Source organism: Anolis carolinensis, chromosome 3, assembly GCF_035594765.1.
Source record: "Anolis carolinensis isolate JA03-04 chromosome 3, rAnoCar3.1.pri, whole genome shotgun sequence".
Taxonomy (NCBI): domain Eukaryota; kingdom Metazoa; phylum Chordata; class Lepidosauria; order Squamata; family Dactyloidae; genus Anolis; species Anolis carolinensis.
The window spans coordinates 193647288-193670415 of NC_085843.1; the positions used below are offsets into that span (position 1 = coordinate 193647288).

The window sequence follows — 23128 nt, forward strand, 5'->3', positions numbered from 1 at the left end:
AAATTGAGGCTCTTAAGTCTCATAGTCTGTCCTCTGGATGCTTGCCTAGTTTCATCCCTATGATGACCATTTTTGACATGCACAAGGTTTCTTACAAATTCAAAGAACTAGTAAAGTTCACTTCCTTGCTTGTTTGCCACCTACCTGTCTGCTTGCTTGTGATCTAGTATATGGTTAATATGCTCAAACGTCTAGGTGATTCTGTGCCAGAAAATCCCATTGCCTACTCACCTCTCCACCCTCAGTTCACTGCTTAGTTTTACTTTGATGTTCTTTGAGGGAGGTCCGTCTTAAAATGTTTTTTGGGAAATAACTAGCGACTATTACCGCAATTTGAAAATAATGACAAGAAAAATGATATTGTTTTCTTTTTTGAAGTCTGTGTGCATTAGATCTCTTAAACCACTGTGAAGTAAACATATGAGACTAAGCTTTCTGAGGTCAGGTTATATCTTTTATTGTTAAAATCACTTCCACATGTTTCATAAGAGGCACCTCTGAAATTCAACCAGTTTTTTAAAAATTAAAAACTGTTGGCTAGTAGCACAGTTATGAATAAACACCCAAAGTTTGCTTTGCTGCTTTGCAACGGCTGTGTACACAGGAAAAAAAATTCAAGTTCTCTGGCCACACAAATTCAGTAACCACAGTGTTAACAGAGGGCAAGAAAACCACATGAACTGATCTGACAAATAGAAAGGAAAATAGTGGGTTAAAGAGAAATTAGAAGGACAAAAGTTCGCAATTGCTTTTGAGAACTAAATGGGGTTGACCTGAAGCACTGCTTTGATAGAAACAAATTAGCCGAGGATCTTGCATGTGGATACAAAAATGGAATCATAGGGAAAAATGTTTTGAACCATCATGTTTCAAAACCATCTTTATTGATTCTGTAGATAAGGGGGGTTGAACTATAATTAAAAGGATTACTTCTAATAAATTGCCACCAATTTATTAGGATTTGATTTGGACTGTCACTTCAATCAATTACTTTTAAAAGTACCTTTGGAAGTTCTTGTTTTTATGGTGTCTGTTTAACAGGCCATTTGCTAAAATTAAAAGGTTTTAATTGGAAGAGTTGGTTATTTTTCTGTTTGTTCAAAAGTGATACGTAGTTGAGTTTCTTTCATGCTTCATTGAACGCTTCCCAGGTCTAGGAGTATAATAAAATCCTTTACATCTTGTATGTGTTCATTTAGTAAGATGGTTCCAATTGTAAAGTGTTAAAAGCTGTAGAGAGTACATAAAGTATTATATAGCTTCCTGCATAGCCTGAAGAAAATTCCCAGCTGAGCAATATGTTATAGTTCTCCATGTTTATTTTTCAGTACAGTATAGGTAAAGATAAATGTTTTCCTCTGACATTAAGTCTACTTGTGCCTGATTCTGGGGATCGATGCCCATCTCCATTTCTAAGCCAAAGAACTAGCGTTGTCCGTAGACACCTCCAAAGACATGTGGCCAGCATGACTGCATGGGAATTAAACTGGTGACTGTTACTACACTTGATGTAGTTTTTAAGTATAGTAACTTAAAAATACCTCTAGCCATAATGTTTACCCATATAGCACTGTTGCTGTATTAGTAAAGAAAGGGGCATGCGTGCTTGTTTTGATGGACATTGGCATAGTGCAGGTTTTTTGTTAGAGTAATTGAACGCCATGTTACATGTTTGAGGATGCAGCCAACCTACAGCATCATAATTGTTGTTGTTGTTGTTGTTGTTGTTACTGTTGTATCAATTGTATCCTGATTTTCTCACAAAATAGGAACTCAAGATGAAAAGAACTTGCCATCTGAAAAGAATAATAAAGCAACATATAAATCACAGTATTGAAATAGTTCAGATATAGACTTAAAAGAATAAAACATAATTAAAAAGAAAACATTACATTAAAATAATGAAATAACATCTAATTACGCTGTGACTTCACAACATAAAGTAGTGTCTATTTTTTCTGCTGCATTCTTACTGGTGTATTATTGATACAGTAGGAATCTAGCAGAGTGTGTGAAAATATTATAAGCCTGTGAACATATTGAAGTTGGAAGTATACTGTTTTTCCTGGCATTGTGTTAACAAATAAAATGGAATTCCTTCCTTAATATAGTAAGGTTTTTCTAAGTCTTGACGTCACTTATTCTCCCAGATCACTGCTGTTCAGTTAAGACTGCTACATGTCTTCTCATGCACTGATAATTACATCTCTGAAGGCAGGATGAGGGGATAGAGGGACAAGGGAATGGATCCTAAATCCTAGAAGAAGTTGGATACTAGATTTTTAGATCTACAAGGTTATATTGATTCTTCCAGTTTTTAGCTTTCCTCATTACCACCTTTCAATATTTCTGGAACAAGCATATATTCAGAGTCCAGGGGTGCTCTGTAAACTGAATAATGGAAGCTGTATTTCTGAGATTTTTAGCATTCTTGAATACTATCTCAAGCAGGTATGGTAGCGCCTAGTGCCTGAATCTGTACTGTGGTTTTTATCCAGAAGCCATTTCTGTGACTATCTTGGTAGGTCTGGAGAAAACGGTAGCAACCATTTCAGAGATTATTGAAAGAACTATTATCTGGGCTGAGGGCCATTTTTTATTATTTTGAATATAGATTAATTTGCACTTAAGTGATGAATGTTCAACAAAATCTGTTTTCTTTGAATTATACTCTACCATTCCAACAAAACTGTGAAGCAAAGAGGTTATCACATGGAATAATAAGAGTTGGAAGAGACCTCTTGGGCCATCCAGTCCAACCCCTTGCCAAGACGCAGGAAAATCGCATTCCTATTGGCTTTTTAAGCTGCCGCATCGCATTGCTGGCTCATTTTTAACTTGTTGTCCATGAAGACTACAAAATCTTTTTCACATACTGCTATCAAGCCACACATCCCTCATTCTTTATCTTTACATTTCATTTTTTCTGCCTAAGTTGAGTATCTTGCATTTGTCCCATATAATTTACTAGTGAATTAATTGTCATGGCTGGGGACATTAGAAGAGAAGAGCAAGAGAGATAACTTGGTAACCACTTCTCCTTTATAGGAACAGCATTGGATGGGAGAGATGGGTATTTATTGTCAGATCCTCATCATAGTAAAGATAAATCATAGTATGTTTGGGTTCCTGTATACTTTCCTTGATTATCCAGATTCCTATGCCCGGAGAGCAGCATGATAGTATTTGAGTCTACAAATGTAGTGTTCCGAGCAGAGCTTATGACGCACATGAGTTGAAAAGCTATCTTGGCTTTCAGAATTTGAAAAAAAAATCTGATAATACTTTGCTGTATGAATCTTGCATGAAAGCACACATCATGCAGGAATTGAATAAAAGAGGGGCGGGGGGTAGAGAAACAAATGGTTATGGTTTGCCCTGGGCTATATAATGAGTTAGTGACTCAGCACTGTGTGGAAAGGAGGGAAGGGCACACACAGAGAGATTTAAATCAATGACATGTCCAGACTTTCACCCTTTATTGTATGCTGGAAGGCATATAATGTCATGCCATGCTTTTAGAAAGCTCTCCATTTTAATTATAAAGTAATTCGGTCCAATAGAGTTTACTTGCAAAAATAGTTCCCTCTCCCTCCCACCTGCCTTTTTCCGATGCTCTCTTTATGAACAAGAGGTGCTATTTTTTAATGTACTGAATATTTTCTTGTTCTTAGACATTTTTGGCAGGAATTAACTACCATCTTCTCCTTTTAAAGGACTGTGTATAGTGATGACCCTACATTAGGGACCGGGGGGGAGGGACTTCCCAGATGTTTTGAATGGCAGCACCCATTATCCTATGTTTATGCTGATTAGTGTTGATGGCAGTAGCAGGTCAACAAATCTGGAGGGCCGCTTGTTTCCATCTTTGCTTTACACAACCAAGTTAGAATAGATAAATACAATCAAACTGAAAAGACAGTTCATTCTTTAAACTTTACGTGTGACAGATAAAGCAATAGCAATAAATTGGGTATTGAATTGGGAAGTAGACTTCAAATAGTTCCTCAACATCACTATTTATCTGTATGGAGAATTTGCAACTGAACTGAAAACGGATGGCTATACTAAATGGGGGGTTCATTTCTGTCAATCTTGGCAGCACCAGTCACTAAATCAGAAACCTCTTTCCACCAAAAATATGATAATTAGGAGTGCCAATAATTTCTAAGGAAGTCAAACACACTTCAAAAGCTTGGTCCTATATCTGCATATCTATGGATTGCATTCATTGCACATTTAAAGGAAAAACAGTCTTCCCTTTAAATCTGGGAGGAATAAACTTTGTAAGCAAATTTGAACTTTTATTGCTTTAAGGTAATACGTATGGCTTTCAACACATCCCATGAGTCTTCATGCCTGTGTCAAATCATAATTAATATTGAAGAGTGATACTTGTAATGCAAAAACATTGTAAATATTACAAGTGATACTTGTAATGCAAAAACATTTTGAGCTAAGTTGGTTTTATGTTAACGTTGCAAGCTAGCTGAACCCTTTACATTTGATAGTGTTCTAAGGTCCTGATTTATTTGGTTAAACATTTGAGCTCAACTGGACCCGTTTCCAAAAGAAAAAGGAAGAGACTTCCGTTTATATAAGTGCATAATGGTTGCCACATTGAGTGGCAGTCTTATCTCAAGAGATTTCTGCTTAATGATGTCTTTTTTAAAAAAAGATAAGAAGATGGAAACTTTCTGTATGCTACTCATTTTGTTTTGCAACCATGTTTTATAACATCTGCTGAGGAAGGGATTTTGTAACAAATTTTGTTTTAAACCCACGAAGAAAAGGCTAACTCTTTCCAGAAGGCATGTTGAATCACATAGATGATCCTGAGCCAGCTCATACAGTATTTGACTTTGAATTAAGATTTCACCCAATATTGGCCCAGGCTTGAAGACTCAGCACAATTGAGGATTATTGCATTACTCACCAGCTATTTATTATATAGCTAATTTCTCTTGCCAGAAGGTATCCCAAGGCTATGAAAATGTGTGTCTGTCTCAGGAGAGTTATTGCTCTTATCAGTGGTTGATCTGATAGATATACCATTTTAGACAGGTTATAGAACACATTATGCTGCTTCAGTGTATTTCAGTCTTCTGGTCCCCCTAATTTCCCTCTTCTCTAGATGTGTGTGTAAGATATATTTCAAAGTGTTTCAGCTCAATTAAGTAGTATATAAACAAAACTACTTTATGTCTTTGAAGGTTAACAAACACAATTTCTTTAGAAGAAAGATATCTTTGTGCAACTATATTAATTTATATTTATTTATTTTATTACATTTATATCCCGCTCTTCTCACCCCGGAGGGGACTCAGAGCGGCTGGCAAATCAAATGTACATACAATTTATTATTAGGATAGCACAATATAAATATTAAATTACTATATTGTACTATATCATTATATGGTAATATTATTAGTAATATTAAATTTAATATATAATATATAATATAATATAGTAGTATTATTAGTATAATATTGTATTACAATATTATAAGTTTATACAATATGTGATATATTTATAAATTATTGTGTGATATATATGTATGTAAAATTAGCATAGCATGTTGCTATGGCACAGGAGACAAGATGGAACTATTTTCCTGGCTCTCAGGTTGGTATGATGTCTTCCTGGCCCCTCGTTCTTCACTCTGGTCCCAGAGTTGGCAGTTATTCCTTGGTGGGAGGGACTGCCAACTGATGGAACAGGAGACAGGATGGTATGATGTCTTCCTGCCCCCCCCCCTTCTTCACAATTATGATATTACTAAAGCTCATCTACCTATAATTTGTTGACATTTTACATATTCAGCAGCATGGACACATCAATGGAAAGAGTGTTATTGGATAGAGGAATTGGAAATGTTCAAGAAACCAGAAACAGGGAAATGCTGACAGAATATCATATGTGAGACTATCATTTGGACTTTGCTATTGATGAATCATGAAATGGGCCATTTCCCAATTGTTTTCCTGAATTTTCCTTTATGCCTGACACAACATTTCCACTACCAAACCTACTTTGTCCTTTATTCCTTTTCTCTAGTTTTTTCTTTCTCTAAGACTTCTATTTTGTAAAACCCTGCTTCATATAGCATTCAAAGCAAGATTAAAAAGACATGATAAAAGTATCCTTTGTATCCTGGGATGTAATTGTTTAAACTACAGTGGTTAAAACATGCCGTTATAAATGTGAGTACTGTATAACACAGGATGTGTCTATGGATACTCCATTATTTTAAACCGGCTGATTCAGATTGCCCTTCAGAAGTTTTTTCTAGCTGCCTGAATTGCTTCCAGAATGTCTTTTGCTTTGCTTTATAGGGTTGGTAAACTGTTGAAGTGCTATATTTTGTCTCAGGAAATTCTAAGCACATTTAGATGGATATAGAGTGATTGTGAAAGCCCCCAATCTGTACTTGCCATGCAGCAGTTGCTGTGATCATTGAGTTGGGGGTCTGTTCTCCTGTCAGTTAGGAAGAAACTAGCTGAAGTCCCAAGTGATAGGAGGATAGGCCCCTATTATAGCAGCTGCTGCTCCCAATAAGTGGGTATTGAGAGGTGTGCTGGAACTCCCAGTTCCCTTTGTCAGGCTGCCTCACTCACAGTTACAGATTAGTCCCTTTTCTGTTAGTTTTATGAGGGTGGAGCTTAAGAAAACCCTTCCTGGTTTGTATCAGTAAGTTTGCCTGCCCCTTTGCCCAGGGAAAGAGAGAAATTTTATATCAGAGTTATTACCACTAGGGAATCTTGGAAGCAAGACATGTCTGCAGTTGGTCCCAGCGAGATCCAGGCTTGAACAAGCCATTTCAAGTCAATTAACCAATAATTAGTTAACCAATAACTAATTAACACCTGGGCATTAGGTAAGGGCTTTGTTGTGGGGAAATCAAGTTAGTACCTGGGTGGAGATAGACCCAAGATCAATTAGTAAATTGTTATTGAAAGCAATAGTGTGGACATTGATTCTGTAGGGTTCCTTGCTCAAATAAGAAGGCAATCCAGCATCCCCCAAGCTGATAGAAAGTTAAGACACATTAATGCTAAAGACATTTAAAGCAGTTTGGGTGCGACAGCACAAGTGGGTCAGGTTTGGATTTTCTGTATAGTATTGTGTTCTTATTTAACTATATATTAACTAAACATACAAATCAGTGCTGTTGTGAAATTCTAGTGATATCCACAAGGCTCAGTACTGTACACAGAACTTTCATTTGATGTCACATCTAGGCACATATAATCTTAATCTCAATTGGGTATTGTATCAAGTGTCCCAGTTGCATGTGCTTATGTTGTAAAGATGAAGCTGTATTTTAGAACAGTTCTTGTTTCCACCATACAGTGATTCCAAGTAGATTCCTATTAAGAATCTCCCAAGTTGCCATATTTTGTTCACTAGCAATTCAGGCTGGTGCCATCTTACAAAAGTGGTCAGGAAACCAAACTCTCATCTCTTGATGCTTTTTAAGCATCCAAGTGTTTGAGTTGTTCTTGATTTACATTTTTTTTCCTTTCTGTGTTTGCAGGGGAAACTACCAGTCCTATTGCTTGGGCGTTCGGCAGAGTTACGTCCTGGTGAATTTGTGGTGGCCATTGGAAGTCCATTTTCTCTTCAGAATACAGTGACTACGGGGATTGTTAGCACAACTCAACGGGGAGGCAAAGAACTGGGACTCAGAAACTCTGATATGGACTATATCCAAACAGATGCAATTATTAATGTAAGTCACTTTTCACAAAGCTCTCTTTCCCTGACTTGATGTTTCTGACCTCAAAAGAGGAGATATCAGCAGATTTTTTTTGCTATGACTTTACTTTTGCTCCTACCTAACAAATCACAGTTCTTTCCATTCTTGTTGCTTGGAACAGATAATAATGACTTTCATTAAAATTTATGTTTACTCTTTTAAAAGCATTATCAAGTATAGGGTAGTAAACCACAGCACTCTTTTAAAATTAAGTGCAGGCTGTATTCTTGAACTGCCTTTAAATATTAATTATGGCTTGCCTGAACCGTTGTTTTTATTTTTTTAAAGATTCATTTCTCGGACTAAGATAAAGAAATGCTGACTTACAGTGCTTCATCTACTAGACTAGAAGGAGCAACTAACATACATCTAACTGTCCAAGAGCTAACTTCCTGTAATTTAGGTGTCTGCAGAATTAAGAAAACATCCATATTTTCCTAAGCTTCTGTAGCAAGGTCAGGAAATAAAGGAATCAGTGTCTTGTGGGTTTAGAGCAAGAGAAGTACAAAATGGCAAAAGAAGTTGACAGAAGAAAAACGTAAAGTACGTGTATATGAAATGTATTTTTTTAAAGACAGGCATCAAAGTTACAATGTAAATACATTGGGTTCTGAATAAGGTACAAAAGCTTACTACCTTGTAAAGCTTTCCAGTGACAGTTTCCTTAAGCACCTTCATACAAGAGAACTTTATTTTGGCTACTGTAATATTTAGTTTGGTCTTCAGTGTGCTTCAGCAAACTTTCCAATTCAGTCCCCTTTGAATGCTCTTCTTGCTCTTCCCAATGGTTCAACTACATGTTTAGGGATCTTTCTTTCATGAAATTCTCAACAATGCGCTTCAGGATTGTGTACCTTTCAATGAGCTTTTGCTTTACCACACTTACAATACTGGAAGCACCTATTCAAATCTTGTGATATTGTAATTTCTAGATTGTGGGAAGTTTCCAGATGATGCTTTTAATCATGGAATTGTCTTACCTCATTCATATAATTTTACAAAGGGTTCAGATGGCAGTGTATTCCATTTTTATCCCTCCCATACTTTCCTATTACTTCTACCATTTTTTCTCACCATCAGAAAACCCATTAGGGAATAAAAAAGTATAGTAGCATAATGTCTTTTGATTGATCTTTTGACTAGGAGCTGCTTGCCTGAAAGTACTTCTGATTGACACTTAGGTGCTTTATTAGAATTGGCTACTGGATTATAGAAATTCTGGGCAGCAGCCATATTTCCTAATGTAAAGAAAGTTTGTAAATGAATAAAATTTTAAAACATTTTTTTTCTATTTTTACAGTATGGAAACTCTGGAGGACCTCTGGTAAACCTGGTAAGATATGTTATTAGTACTTTAAATGTATGTTTCAGATTTCGTAATAATTTTACACACACACCCCTACTCTCCCATCTTCAGATTAGTAAAGTTTAGAGAGGGAAGCTGACAAATGTTTATGGAAATACCATCATGTTGATTACCCCCCCCCCCCTTAAACAAACTCTTCTATGTCCTTGAGTTCCCTTGCTTTCTCCCTGTGGAAAGTGATATCTCCGAATGCTTGAATACAATACGTTTTCTTACTATACTGCAATATGTTCGAAAACATATTCATGAAGTGATTTTCTCAGACTCTTGATGCATAGTATTCTTTATACCACTAAGATCTTGAGCCAGCTTGTAAAAATAGCCATACTAGTAAAAATAGTTCACTGTAAAAAAGAAATGAACAAGATTTTATATTTTCTGACATTCAGCTTAGAATATCTGTCTGCCCACAAAATAGTTGTTCTGGCTAAAGGAGAACAGAATTGCAATTTTTATTTAGAAATGATTTGTGCTTATTTAATTTTTCATATCACTACAGGATGGCGAAGTGATTGGCATTAATACCCTGAAAGTCACTGCTGGGATCTCCTTTGCAATTCCATCGGACAAAATTAAAAAATTCCTTACTGAGTCACACGATCGACAATCCAAAGGTACCATATACTGTATTACATGACAGGAAACCTAGGCTGCAATTCTGAACAACAAAATTTCAGCCCTGGCCAACATAGCCGATGGATTATGGGAATTCTAGTCTGAAGTGTCAAGAGTTGTCCATTCTTAAGCACACAGTTATGGAGGGTTAAGCTTCAGTGAAAACAGGGAAATTTATTGTCGATGCACAAAATAGTACCTTAAGAGCATTCTACATAGAACAAAATAGTAGAATGGAGTAACAGTATCGTTATAGCTGAAGGTTGAGTGTATTTTTTAAATTTAGTAAGATAATATATTTGTAAAGGGACCTCTCAACATTATGCACTTGTTTACTTTTTACTGTTGGTGTAGGAACATTCAAAATGTTCCCTCATTTATTTCTTTTAAAGTGGCTCAGTATTTGTTTAGGTGTAACATATAATAATACATAACATGTGCAGTATTTCTGATCCAATGAAAAAGATGATACCATACTAAAATTTTTTTTTAAAAAAAACAACAACAACAGGGAAAGCTGTAACAAAGAAGAAATACATTGGCATACGAATGGTATCTCTCACTCCTAGGTAAGTTTTAAAAGTATTGTATTTCATCTACCAAACACCTATTTTCTAATTTTCTGAGAATTAAATGTTGTGAATTTCATGAGAGCCATTCTAAATATATGAGTGCCAGCATGGTTTAGTAGTTTGGTGGTGAAATTGGATCCTGGAGACCAGTTTTTAAATCACAACTTGGTCATGGAAATTCACTGGGTAATTTGGACAAGATGAAGATGGGGAAGTCCAAGAAAAGAAAGGTGTTTAAATATTTCCTTGAATTTGAGGCCCCTCCCTCACAACTGAATAAAATCCCATATTTTCTGCTTTGAACTGTCATATGGCAGTGTAGACTCAGATAACCCAGTTCAAAGCAGAGATTGTGGGATTTTCTGCCTTGATATTCTGGGTTATATGGCTGTGTGGAAGGGCCCAGAGTCTCTCATTCCTGAAATTGTGTTTAGTCGATGTGTGGGCAGGTTGACCTATGATTCTTCACTGCTGAGCCATTCCAGTTTATATTTTATATGCCATAGAAAATAAATAAGAACAAGGGACATATGGTTTTCCTCTCCCTTCCCCTAGAAGTTCTAAGAAGTCCTGCGAAGAGCTGTTGTAGATCATCAGAGTCTATTTGGCATGTTCAAACAGAATCTGATATGAATAAATATGTTAAGCATTGCCAAATGCAACAAAAAATAATGACACAATCTTTGTTCATGTCAAATTCTCTCTTAAACCTAAAGCTCTGTGTCAAATGCTGTCTGAAACTCAAAAACGCTGTAGCGTTCAATTTTTCTGAAGTTAATTTTTGGGTGTCTTTAAAAAATGAAATCAGTAAAATATCAAAATGGGCAACAAAATAGAACATTTCTTGTGAAATAACTTTCAACAGAAGTCACAGAATTAATTTTTCTTTTTTTGGATTTTGGAAATCTGAACTGTGGTTCCCCTTTTAAGTTTTTTTAATGCCTTTTGGTTTTCTGGAAACCTGTTCCATTTCATTGCTAAGTACTCTAACATAAAGGTTAATTCGTATTCAATTTGATTGGTTTTGTTTTTATAGTAAAGCTAAAGAACTGAAGGAACGCCATAAAGACTTCCCTGACGTTATTTCCGGAGCCTATATTATTGAAGTAATTCCAGGCACGCCAGCTGAGGCGTAAGTTAAATAATCCTATTTTTGTTGGCTTGAAGGATAAACACTTAATAAGTCTTTGATCATGATGTTTAATGAAAGGAAAAATAACTAAAATTTTCCGTGCATCTGACTTTTGATGTGTTATTTTAGAAAATCTGTTTATTTCCCAGTGCCACAGTTAAGAAGAGGGACTTTGCTGTTATATCCATCCCATGCTGGGCAGTAAGCACTGCTGAGAATGGGAAAGGAATAGATAATGGACTAGTCTTCTCATCTGATAAAAGTTGCACAAACAATTGAATGATAGCATACCAGAAGGAAATGCAACCTACATTGTGCCAAATCTGATCCCACAGAGCCACTCTTGTATTCATTATTTCCACACAGCCCATGCATTTGTTTAAAGCTTTTCAGTGGTCAAGAAGTGCCATATACATCACCTGGTTGAAAGCTTCACAATCAACATGAGTGAACCTACACTGTAGAACAGTGGTTCTCAACCTGTGGGTCCCCAGGTGTTTTGGCCTACAGCTCCCAAAAATCTCACCCAGTTTACCAGCTGTTAGGATTTCTGAAAGTTGAAGGCCAAAATATCTGTGGGCCCACGGGTTGAGAACTGCTGTAGAATGAATGGAATTTGACACTACTTTAATTGCCATCAAATCATGGGAACTGTTTTATGATGTACTCACACTAATTGGCAGAAATGGCTCAATACCTTACAAAGCTATAATTTTATAGCCATGGCAGTTAAAGTGGTGTCAAACTCTGTTTATTCTTCTGTGTAGATGCACCTTGTGTAAGCTAAGCTAATAACATTAGCCAACTCTTGTATTCCCAGCATTGATATTAGAGACTTCCTGTTCATTAGCTGATTAGACTAAATCAGTGCTTCCCAACCTTGTGGGCCACAGCCCACTGGTAGGCTGCGAGATCTAAAACAAGGTCCACGAGACATGCGGGGGAAATCAGCTCTAGATTATTAAATATGGTTTTCTTTGGGTGAGCAGATGGCAACAACTGGATGGCATATGTTCTGTATCAGAAACTAGAGCTGATGTGGTCTATCCAGTGCAATTTTCTGAATCAGCACTCCAAATAACCAAACCAAATCTAAAGTTGACCAAAAACTGATTCATAACCCTTTTGGTACTAATATTGGAGAGTAGTCCCTGGTCAAAGCAGAGCCTGGTCATAGTGGTCCCCAGTCAAGTAGTTTGGGAACCACTGGACTAGATGAACTCTAATGTGGCACTCAGCAACTTTCAGAACATTACTGTTTGAGTAAAGAGCCACAGTTTGTTACACAAAACTAAAGAAAATTGTGGCCCTCCAGATGTTGTTGGACTGCAACTCACATCAGCCATAGTCCAAAGACAGTGGTAAGCGAGTGATAGTGGATGCTGAAGTTCAATAATATGTTCTTGCTCATTTCTTAAGTTCTTTTAAAAAATCAAATGGCAGTTTTGGAAGGCACTAATTTGTGACAATTATTTTTTTTACAATATAAAATGTATTCAGGTTTCAGATATTGAAAAGTATACTATATCTGGCAATATATTTATATAAAACTAATGTATTCTTAACCATATGATCCTGATTTTCAAAAACAGTTTACTAAATTAATTGTATATTTTAGTATATTTTTGCATCTCATATTTACCAGCATTTCTTTAGTGATGGGCTACACAGAGAGGAGTTGGGGAAGTCTGTTCACCCAGAGAAAGGTCAGGGCCTCTAAAAGAATTAATCAAATCTGAAAAATATCCATCCTGAAAGAAGTGCTTATGTAAGGCATTTGTCTTTGGATGAGGGGCTATGACTGCTTTGTGGGTATATAACGTGATTATGTTTAAGGCTCTGAATCATGTTTCATCCCGTTAGCTGGGTTAATGTTTCCATAACTCAGAGCCAGAGTTTGTCTACAAGATGAGACAAGACGAAACAAAGAGGATAGCTGCGGTATCCTCCTTGTTTGCCTCTGTGCCAGCAGTGACCTTTGCGAGTGCTTTTGAAAGCACATCATTTGCCCTGGATTTGCTGTAGAAAAATAGTGCTTATGGGATATTGGTGAAAGGGAAAAAATGAAGAGGGTACCCATTGAAAATCATATGAGATTGCTGCAAAAAAGGCAGACATCCACTCAGGCTTCCAGAACTTCTTGTTTTGATAATTCTCAAGTAGGACACTGCTAGTTAAGGGCACATTTTGTGTTTCTCCATTGGACTCAGTGGTGCAAAACCTACTGCACATAGCAACAAATCGCATACATTTGGATGGGAATTATCCAGATGTACACTAGTTGCAATTCCATCACCCAAAGAAACCAATGGTAAGGATACTGAGAGTGGCAAGTCAAATGATATTTGGAGGTTCACAATTTGCACCATGTCATAGAGACACAAACGCGGACCACACAATCTTTTCAAATTGCTTTTATTGAAGAACATTTGCCACTGGATATTGTTCTGCTTTTGGCTTGTTTAGTAATCAGTGATTTGAAAAAGTATTCTGGGAGTTGAAGTCCAAAAGAGGACCCCTCCACCCAAAAAAGTTCTGATAGTAGGAACCAAATTGAGCATCTGAAGAGTACAATACAAACGTATTTCCAAACAATGGCTGTTTTCTGGCTTAAGATTTCTGGATCACGTATCTTGCAAATTCTGATAGGTTTTGATTATTTCCTTAAGGTAATTTCTTTGTCTTTCAGTGGGGGCCTGAAAGAAAATGATATCATTATAAGCATCAATGGAAAACCCATACTCTCAGCCAATGATGTCAGTGACATTATCAAAAAGGACAATACGCTCAGCCTGGTGGTACGCCGAGGCAATGAAGACATTATTCTAACAGTGATACCTGAAGAAATTGATGATTAAGTTGAAACATGAGCTGGATTTCATGTTCTCTGTAAAAGAGCAAGCAATGGACTGTTTATATTATCTCTGTGCTGGTACAGGAAACAGTAGACTTTTGGCCAACAATCTACATGTGCAGTGGAACTGGTTTGGCCAATAAAATAATTTTCATTTAGGTTGAAGGCAAAAAAAATCCAAACACCTATGCAAAGTGCAAGATACTTCTGCTGTTCTTAATATATGCTATGTAATATCTACTGGCTCCACCTCTCACTATACCTTCAGTGGTCAACATCTGATTCTGTGCTGCATTTTATTTCTACTATGAACTTTCTGAAAGTAGAATGACTGCTAAACCATACAGTACAATGCTAAGTCTTTCTATAGCTCGATTCTTCCTAAAAATACAGTTGTTAAAAGAAAGATATCTAACATTTGTGGGAATACTGACTCGTGTACACACACAATCCCAAAGACCTTTGCTTAATGACTCCATGCTGATTTTTTTTTAAAAAAAATACTGTATTTTCCTAGTTGAATTAAAATAATTCTAACAGTGTCTTTGTGTTTTTCTTGATGAAAATGCATCTTTTGAACTTTTCCCCACCTCATGTTTTCAGTGCATGCTTTATTCCAACACTCTTTTAACAATCCAATAGATAGAAATGATCAATCTTTTCACTATATTGGTAGATGTGTACTGTCAAACCACATTTCTTATGCTGAGGGATAGTTTGCAAAAATGCTTTTGCACTTAGGAAATGTAGGGCACTACACTGACCACTGAAATCAGTTTCAAACCAGTATTGAAGAAAGTGGCTTCACTTTGCAGATGATTCCAAAGGCCCGGATAGTGATGACACAAACTACAGAGTACTGATGCACATTAAGGGCTTGCTTTCGCAAAATTTTGTGGGCATTGGTTGTATGGCCACCATAGTTTGAAGCTAGCTTCGAACTGTATTAAATGCTCAGTGCAGACAGGGCCACAGTAGGTACCTATTAAAATGTTTTGTTGCCTTTGCCACAAAAGTGGTTTTTGCTCTAGATTTTATCAAAGCAAATTGAATAATCAAGGCAACCATCCAACTGTGATTTTTACATAATATCATACGACCGCTGAACTATTTGCTGCATATGCATAGCTTGACCTTTGTAGTTAAATGAGAACTACTGGTGATTCATTCCAGACCCAGAAGGCCATTCATGTGATGATTCAGTCAATGCATATTAACATAAGCTTCCGAAGTCAATGTACTGAATTGCAGGCACTGCATTTTTTGTTCTAACAATACACAGCTAACAATGACCTCCCTTCACATCCAGTGCCCTATAATGGCAGCAAAAGACAATGATCGTGAATAGTGATTTGCATACCATGGCTATGCAAACACAGGGAAACTTTCTATCCTTCCATCATCGTAGAAGAGACTGCTGAATGCTGTGTCCCTAGCACATTCCTATGCTCTTAATATGTTGGTACTTCTCCAATTCAGTCACTGCATGGCAAATAACTGAAAGTTAGGTCATGTTGCTACAGGCCTCTCTCTGTCTGAAAGCAATATATACTTATATTGGATTAATTTCATTTAAAAAGGGGTAGGGCAACATCAGAGACCCCCAATTTTGCTGTGTGAGAAGTATGACTTTTGACACCTAATTATTTCTCCTTTCAAATTGTCAGTCGCTGACATGATACAGAAGGATGACTAATGTGATAGGAATCTCCCTTAATAAATTATTATTCCAGAGGCAATATATAGCATTTGACAGTGAAGGACGGAGAGGGATTTTCAGTGTCTGATAATGTGGCCTGTACCTTTCTGCGTGATGGTACATGCCTAGCAACTTAGACTGCATTTCATTGATGTAGAAATGTCAAAAAGGTAGATCAGAATTCCAACAAGAAGTTCAATCTGTAACGTGTCTTAAAATGTTTTGACACATTTTTGTTGGGATTTTCTTCTTGTGCTGGTTGGAGGCTTCCAACTGTTCAAAAAAGGTAACTTTTCCCACTCTGAAAGGTTTGGGGCTCCCTTTGACCAGGAGCTATTTAATTTATGGAGCATTGGACTATCAAAAGTGTCTCAACAGAAGCTTTCTCACCACAACAATGCAAGATTTTTAAAATCCAATTATCAGCAGAAAGTGAGGTGAAATCTTTTGAACAGGGCCACAGACAGCAAAAGAAATGTTACATGGGTATTAATTAACTCTTCCCTAGGCTATCCAAAACTAAAAAAGAAATGGCTAGAATTCTGCTTAAAAATGTCCCTATTCCAACTTACATACAAATTCAACTTAAAAACAAACCTGCAGAACTTCTGTTGTTCATCAGCCGGGGAAGCATAGAAACTAAGGATAGAGGAACTAAAGGATCAAGTTATTGGGGATTGCTTATGGAGTGTAGCTTCTATCACCACCTAGTGGATAGGCCATCATTTTTCACTAGTTGTGAATGATATCTATTGGCAATATAAAATCCACGCTTTCCATAAATTACAATGGCTGGAAAATGTTGCCTATTAATCTGAACTGTGGGAATGAGTAACTGAACAGTGTGCATTTATATCATTAAAGAGCAAATGAAAGATTCCAGAACAAACTTGTGTTGATCTATTGCTTCAAGAACAACAAATCTTTAGAGCTTCAAGCATAAATCAAATGTTAGTATCCACTAAAGGAGCCCTATTTAAATAACACAAAACATGGCAAGTAAACACTTATGCAAGTTGCATTGTTCCACTGGATTTATTTCTTGTTGCGGGACTAATAATTTGATTTAGAACTTCAAAGATCCTGTTATCCTTCAAAGGCTATATCTCAGCATATTGGAGGAGACTTGCAGCTCTGAAAGTTCATGACCAAATTAGTTCATTAGTTCTTAAGGCGAACCTCCACGTCTGTTACATATCTAGTAAGTTGCAAAGCTAGACAGGTATGTGTGTGCCTTCAAGTCACCTGCTGACTTATGATAACCCCATGAATTTGATCTGATTTTCCTAGGCAAGGAATACTCAAATGTAGTTTTGCCAGTTCCCCTGACATACAATCTGATGCACCTTGGTGGTCTTCTATTCAATTAGTAACAATGGCTGATGTGCTTAGCTTCCAAGAGAAGGATTTAGCATTTCTTCATTCCACGTTACATTTTAAATTATGTTTTCATCCCTGCTTTGTAAAACAATACCAAAAATTCTAATACTAATGACAGGGGAAAAATCAATTATGGTCTCATCCAAGGTCTTGAGTTTTTTGCTGCCATGCAGCTAGTTTGTTCCAAAGGTAAATAGACTCGCTGGTTTCATTCTCATACTAGACAAATTCCACTTCATAATTTTATGAAGTTACCTGTGCAGATGACACTGGCATCTTCTTCGGGGTGGCAGCCATGGATGCCCCAACCCAAGTGTTCGCACTGCCAAAGGTAGGATTCAGTGCCCTCACATTGAAGGTTAGAAAGCCAGGTATTTCCATTGCCTTCCCCGAAGTGAGCCTCTCCTGGAGCTGAAACCGCATCTCCACATCCAAGCTCTTTGCAAACCACTTGTGCATCCTTGATATCCCAGTCATCATCACAAACTGTTCCCCAGGTGCCATTGTAATAAACCTCGACACGCCCCTCACAAGGGCTGCAAGAATTCACCAGCTGTATTTCAAAGTCTGGAATGAAGCAGAGTTAGTTTTAGTTTGAGGCTTTGAGATAATCACATGTATAAAGATGGTTAACAGCTCATTTCTGTGTATGGATATTGTACAGTAATCTCAACAGTTGTACCATATAGTACTTAGTTTCAGAACCATAATGAAAATTTGTTGGCAGCCTAACAGCCTCAATATAACTCCACATAATAACTTAATCTGATCAGCAGTAGTTTCCCCCTCACCCCACCCCTGAACTCCCAGTGTAGAACTTGCCTAAATGAAATTGAAATTCTATTAATCACATACACAGATAGCTGGAAATTAATAAACAGTAAGTACTGCTAGTTGTTTTCCTCTGTTGAAATAATGTAGACAATTTCAATTTCTATTCCGTCTCTCAAACTCAGGCCCCTGTAAACAGTCTCTTTTCCACTATCTTTTCCTGCTGTCCTTATTACTTTGTCACAGCAACACGGTTTGTATCGTTTTATGATTTTGTATTGTTTTGTTTATACTCATCTTTTTCTTCTACACTGTAGAATTAATGCAGTTTGAAGCCAGTTTAACTGCCGTGGTTCAACGCTATCTTAATACCAGGAGCTGTAGTTTTACAAAATCTTCTCTTCAAAGTTTTCTCTGACCTAAGTAAAGACTTTTGGTCTAACATCATTCACTCATGGCCTAATCACAATGACAGAATGGACCTTCTCATAAAGTTAATTCCCCATAAAATAAGTTTCAGAAAGAGAGTTGTGATTGTGGTAATTGGTCACAATCATAAGTAGTGGTCATTAATGCAAAACCGTTATGGGTAAGTTTTGGTAGCTTTTACAGTCATGATGGCTACTTTCATCTTAACTCCCCTGAAACCTACTTTACTGGGCATCATCAGCTGCAAAGAGAGACGGAGATCTGTTCTACTAACTATCAAAGCACCATTCAATGGCATTTTAATCATGTTTGGGGTTTGGTTGGGTCAGGAAACACTAGTTAAGTCTATTTGGCTAAGTAGCAGATACAGCAACATTCAGAACTATAGGAGAAATTCTGTAGGAGCCTAGTTTATGTAGAAAAGGAGTGGGCATCTTCCACCCCTTTTCTATAATGTGAAGTTGAGGATTTTTATGCATGCAGATGAGGCTGTGAAAACGAAACATGTGAAAGTAGATAAGGACAATTTTAACCATTTTTCTCACTGCTATAAGAACAGTGGCAGACTATTTCCATTTTGAAATCGTAAAATAAAATGTGTATAGGCTTTTTATGGAGAAAAAGAGGGTTTTATTAAAAAATTACAAGATTCCTCAACAGGAAACTACATTTTTATGCAGATGTCACTTTAAATGCAACTCCATATGAATTTTTCATATAAAATAAGTTCTAAATTATAAAGATACATGTGTGTCATGAATTCTCCTCATTAAGGTTTCCTAATACTTGAGAAAAGTGATTTATGACCAATTTTGAATGTTTTCTAATGCTCTTTCTATCTCTAGTGCAGTGGTTCTCAACCTGTGGCTCCCTAGGTATTTTGGCCTACAACTCCCAGAAATCCCAGCCAGTTCACCAGCTGTTAGGATTTCTGGGAGTTGAAGGCCAAAACATCCGGGGACCCGCAGGTTGAGAACCACTGCACTAGTGGGTACTGCTACCATGAGTTTGGTCAAGTAGAATAACCAGCAACCTGGATTGCACAACTGATGTACAATAGTTACAAAGTACAAGATGATGTCCTCAAAAAATATGGTAAAGCAAGAATTTTAACTTACCTTTTAGTTCAGGTGGTGTCACTCCAGAATCTGTGGATGGAGACAGAAAGAGGCTCAAATACTTCATAAAATTGCTAAACTACCTGTGAGAGTAGGAGGTGGGAGGATCCATTTGCAAAGAAAGAGGTGATGGCTTATGTAGAGAAAGTTAAAATTTCTACTCTCAGATTGTGAAATAGACTTTTGCCTGATACTCCAGATTCTCCCAATGCATAATAATGGGTTAATGGTCTAACCTAGTAGATGGCAGATTCCTATGTCAAAATTCCCCTTTTAGCCCTGAACTCAATGAAAAAAAAACCCCAGCACATTCCCCCCAAAATCTTTGTGGTTGATGAAATTAGCTCACTTTCCTTTATGATTATTTTCAGCCCTTCACATTCATGGAGTTTAGGGGTATAGGAAGGTGGAAACATTGAATATTCTAAGTCCCCCTATCAAGCATGACACAGACCCATTAACAGTGCCAGCAATTCACTTTTCCCACCCATCCTGATACAAGATCACATCAGCAAGAGTGGGTGAGCTCCTGCTATTAGCCCCAGCTTCTGTCAACATAGCAGTTCGAAAACATGCACATGTGAGTAGATCAATAGGTACCGCTCCGGCGGGAAGGTAATGGTGCTCCATGCAGTCATGCCGGGCACATGACCTTGGAGGTGTCTACAGACAATGCCAGTTTTTCGGCTTAGAAATTGAGATGAGCATTAACCCCCAGTGTCAACACAACTAGACTCAATGTTGGGGAAAACCTTTACCTTTACCTATACCATTTTAGATTTCATATAAATTGGATGAAATCAGCCACAGGAAATATCACATGGATCATGGCTGGAAAGCTTTGTACAATCCTGATGTTAATAGACTTATCTTTCATTAATCCTAGCCACCTTCATGATGGGATAGACAGCTCATGAGCATCTTGGAGGTCACAAGTTCCCACCCAAAATATAAATTAATTTTCTAAATAAAAGGATCCCCATAGAGGCTGTGGGAGAGGGGGTATCAAGCAGAGGGATGTCCAATGAAGGTTTGCTAAAGAGAACAACAGCTACCTGAGCAGATTACACCAGCATGCATGTAGTTTCCACATGTAGCAGGCCGATACTCATGAGAGCAATCTAGCAAATAATCTTCTTCACCAGAGCAATGTACTTTGGTCAACAAAGGGCCACCCGTTCCTTCCCCATAAAAGCCATTGGTCAAAGCAGACAAAGCATGGCCACATCCAAGCTGCCGGCAGAAGACTTCAGCATCCTTTATGTCCCATTCTTCACTACAAACCACAGTCCGCCAACTTGCAAAGTAAGTGACTTCCACACGACCAGCACACCGATTCGGGCCACCCTCCAGCTGGAAAGACAAGACTTGGGGATGGGAGAGGGGATGTTAAAACATTTTTAAAAGTACTGCATATAACTTTATCACCATTACAAATGCACAATTTACAAACAATTGTCAGTTACAGTGCCTTATGTTAGAGTTAGCACACCATAACTGCTCTGTAGTCTCATTTGCAATTAGGGCAGCAATGATTCAGCCACAGATGATTTTGAAATCTATCTTTAAAAAGCAGTCAGAAATCCAGAGAGAAAGAGTGTGGTGTTTCTGAGCAGGACATTGAAGAATCATGTGAGCAGCCCCCCTGCCCCAACCTGCAAGCCATGCTATGGGCAGCAGAAGCAGGGACACTATCACAAGTCTTCATCACACCATTGTCCATAAGTAGACACCCATCGTTGTGGGTGTATACAACAGACGTCTGAGCCAGAATAAAGAACCCGACGAAGAGATATAGCAGTCATGGGCGATTTCAACTATCTAGATATCTGCTGGAAAACAAACTCGGCCAAGAGTAAAAAGTCCAATAAATTCCTCGCTTGCCTTGCAGACAATTTTATGGTCCAGAAGGTAGAAGAGGCAGCAAGGGGATCGGCTACTCTTGAACTCATCTTAACAAACATGGAGGACTTGATCAATGCAGTTGAAGTGGTCAGATCCATAGGGGCAAGCAAGAAGTGACAAGTGGAGTGCCGCAGGGTTCTGTCCTGGGCCTGGTTCTGTTCAACATCTTTATTAACGACTTAGACGAAGGGTTAGAAGGCATGATCATCAAACTTCAGACGACACCAAATTAGGAGGGATAGCTAATACTCCAGAAGACAGGAGCAGAATCCAAAATGATCTTAACAGATTAGAGAGATAGGCCAAAACTAACAAAATGAAGTTCAACAGGGACAAATGCAAGATACTCCACTTAGTAGAAAACATGAAATCCAGAGATACAGAATGGGGGATGTCTGACTCAACAGCAGTACGTGTGAAAAAGATCTTGGAGTCCTCGTGGACAACAAGTTAAACATGAGCCTACAATGTAATGCGGCAGCTAAAAAAGACAATGGGATTTTGACCTGCATCAATAGGAGTATAGTATCTAGAACCAGGGAAGTCATGCTACTCCTCTATTCTGCCTTGGTCAGACCACACCTGGAATACTGTGTCCAATTCTGGGCACCGCAATTGGAGATGTTGACAAGCTGGAATGTGTCCAGAGGAGGGCAACTAAAAAGATCAAGGGTCTGGAGAACAAGCCCTATGAGGAGTGGCTTAAAGAGCTGGGCATGTTTAGCCTGCAGAAGAGAAGGCTGAGAGGAGACATGATAGCCATGTGAGAGGAAGTCATAGGGAGGAGGGAACAAGTTTGTTTTCTGCTGCCCTGGAGACTAGGATGAGGAACAATGGTTTCAAACTACAGGAAAGGAGACTCCACCTGAACATTAGGAAGAATTTCCTCACTGTGAGAGCTGTTCAGCTGTAGAACTCTTTGCCCCGGACTGTGGTGGAGGCTCCTTCTTTGGAGGCTTTTAAGCAGGGGCTGGATGCTATCTGTCAGGGGTGCTTTGAATGCGATTTCCTACTTCTTGGCAGGGGGTTGGACTGGATGGCCCATGAGGTCTCTTCTAACTCTATGAGTCTATGATTCTAAGCTGGAAGGGTCTGGTCATTTCATCCTGCAGTGCCTCTCTTGAGAGCAGCTCAGAGCACCACTACTCTGGATGGCTGACTGGGTTTTAAGATGATTTCAGAAGGCGGATGAGGAGTAAAAACATAACTACAACATCATGGCTATGTGTGTGATGCAGAATCTAAGCCATAGTGGCCAAGATTCCCTTGAAACCTGAAAGAACATTAAGTTGAACTTTCATCATAAAATAAGATTTAAAAGCTCAGCTATGTGCTGAATCTGTATTAGTGGTCCTGACAAACTCCATTGCACAAGGAGGTACTTGATATCTTCTTACACAAGAGGATAAAGCATACATAGGATTGTGTGGCCCTGAATATTGCAAACCTAGTCATGTGAATTCCGTGCAAGTGTATTTTGCCCTGTACATGTGAAGATGAAAAGCTCGAAGCTTTGATCTCTGCTTGA

General features: G+C 37.9%; 2 protein-coding genes across 2 annotated transcripts in view; one reads left to right on the plus strand and one right to left on the minus strand.

The window, feature by feature from the left end:
- htra1 (HtrA serine peptidase 1) overlaps positions 1-14840 on the plus strand; it is a 52849-nt gene extending 38009 nt beyond the window's left edge. The window contains exons 4-9 of the mRNA XM_003218617.4: positions 7538-7732; positions 9060-9092; positions 9625-9739; positions 10252-10309; positions 11349-11444; positions 14134-14840. Coding sequence (XP_003218665.1) covers positions 7538-7732; positions 9060-9092; positions 9625-9739; positions 10252-10309; positions 11349-11444; positions 14134-14302 — 666 coding nt within the window. The 3' untranslated portion in view covers positions 14303-14840. The remainder of the gene's footprint in view (positions 1-7537; positions 7733-9059; positions 9093-9624; positions 9740-10251; positions 10310-11348; positions 11445-14133) is intronic.
- LOC103278274 (deleted in malignant brain tumors 1 protein) overlaps positions 13844-23128 on the minus strand; it is a 38609-nt gene continuing 29324 nt past the window's right edge. The window contains exons 15-18 of the mRNA XM_008106803.3: positions 20751-21062; positions 19696-19725; positions 17633-17944; positions 13844-14140 (exon numbers count right to left, since the gene is read on the minus strand). Of these exons, the coding sequence (XP_008105010.3) occupies positions 14130-14140; positions 17633-17944; positions 19696-19725; positions 20751-21062 (665 nt within the window). The 3' untranslated portion in view covers positions 13844-14129. The remainder of the gene's footprint in view (positions 14141-17632; positions 17945-19695; positions 19726-20750; positions 21063-23128) is intronic.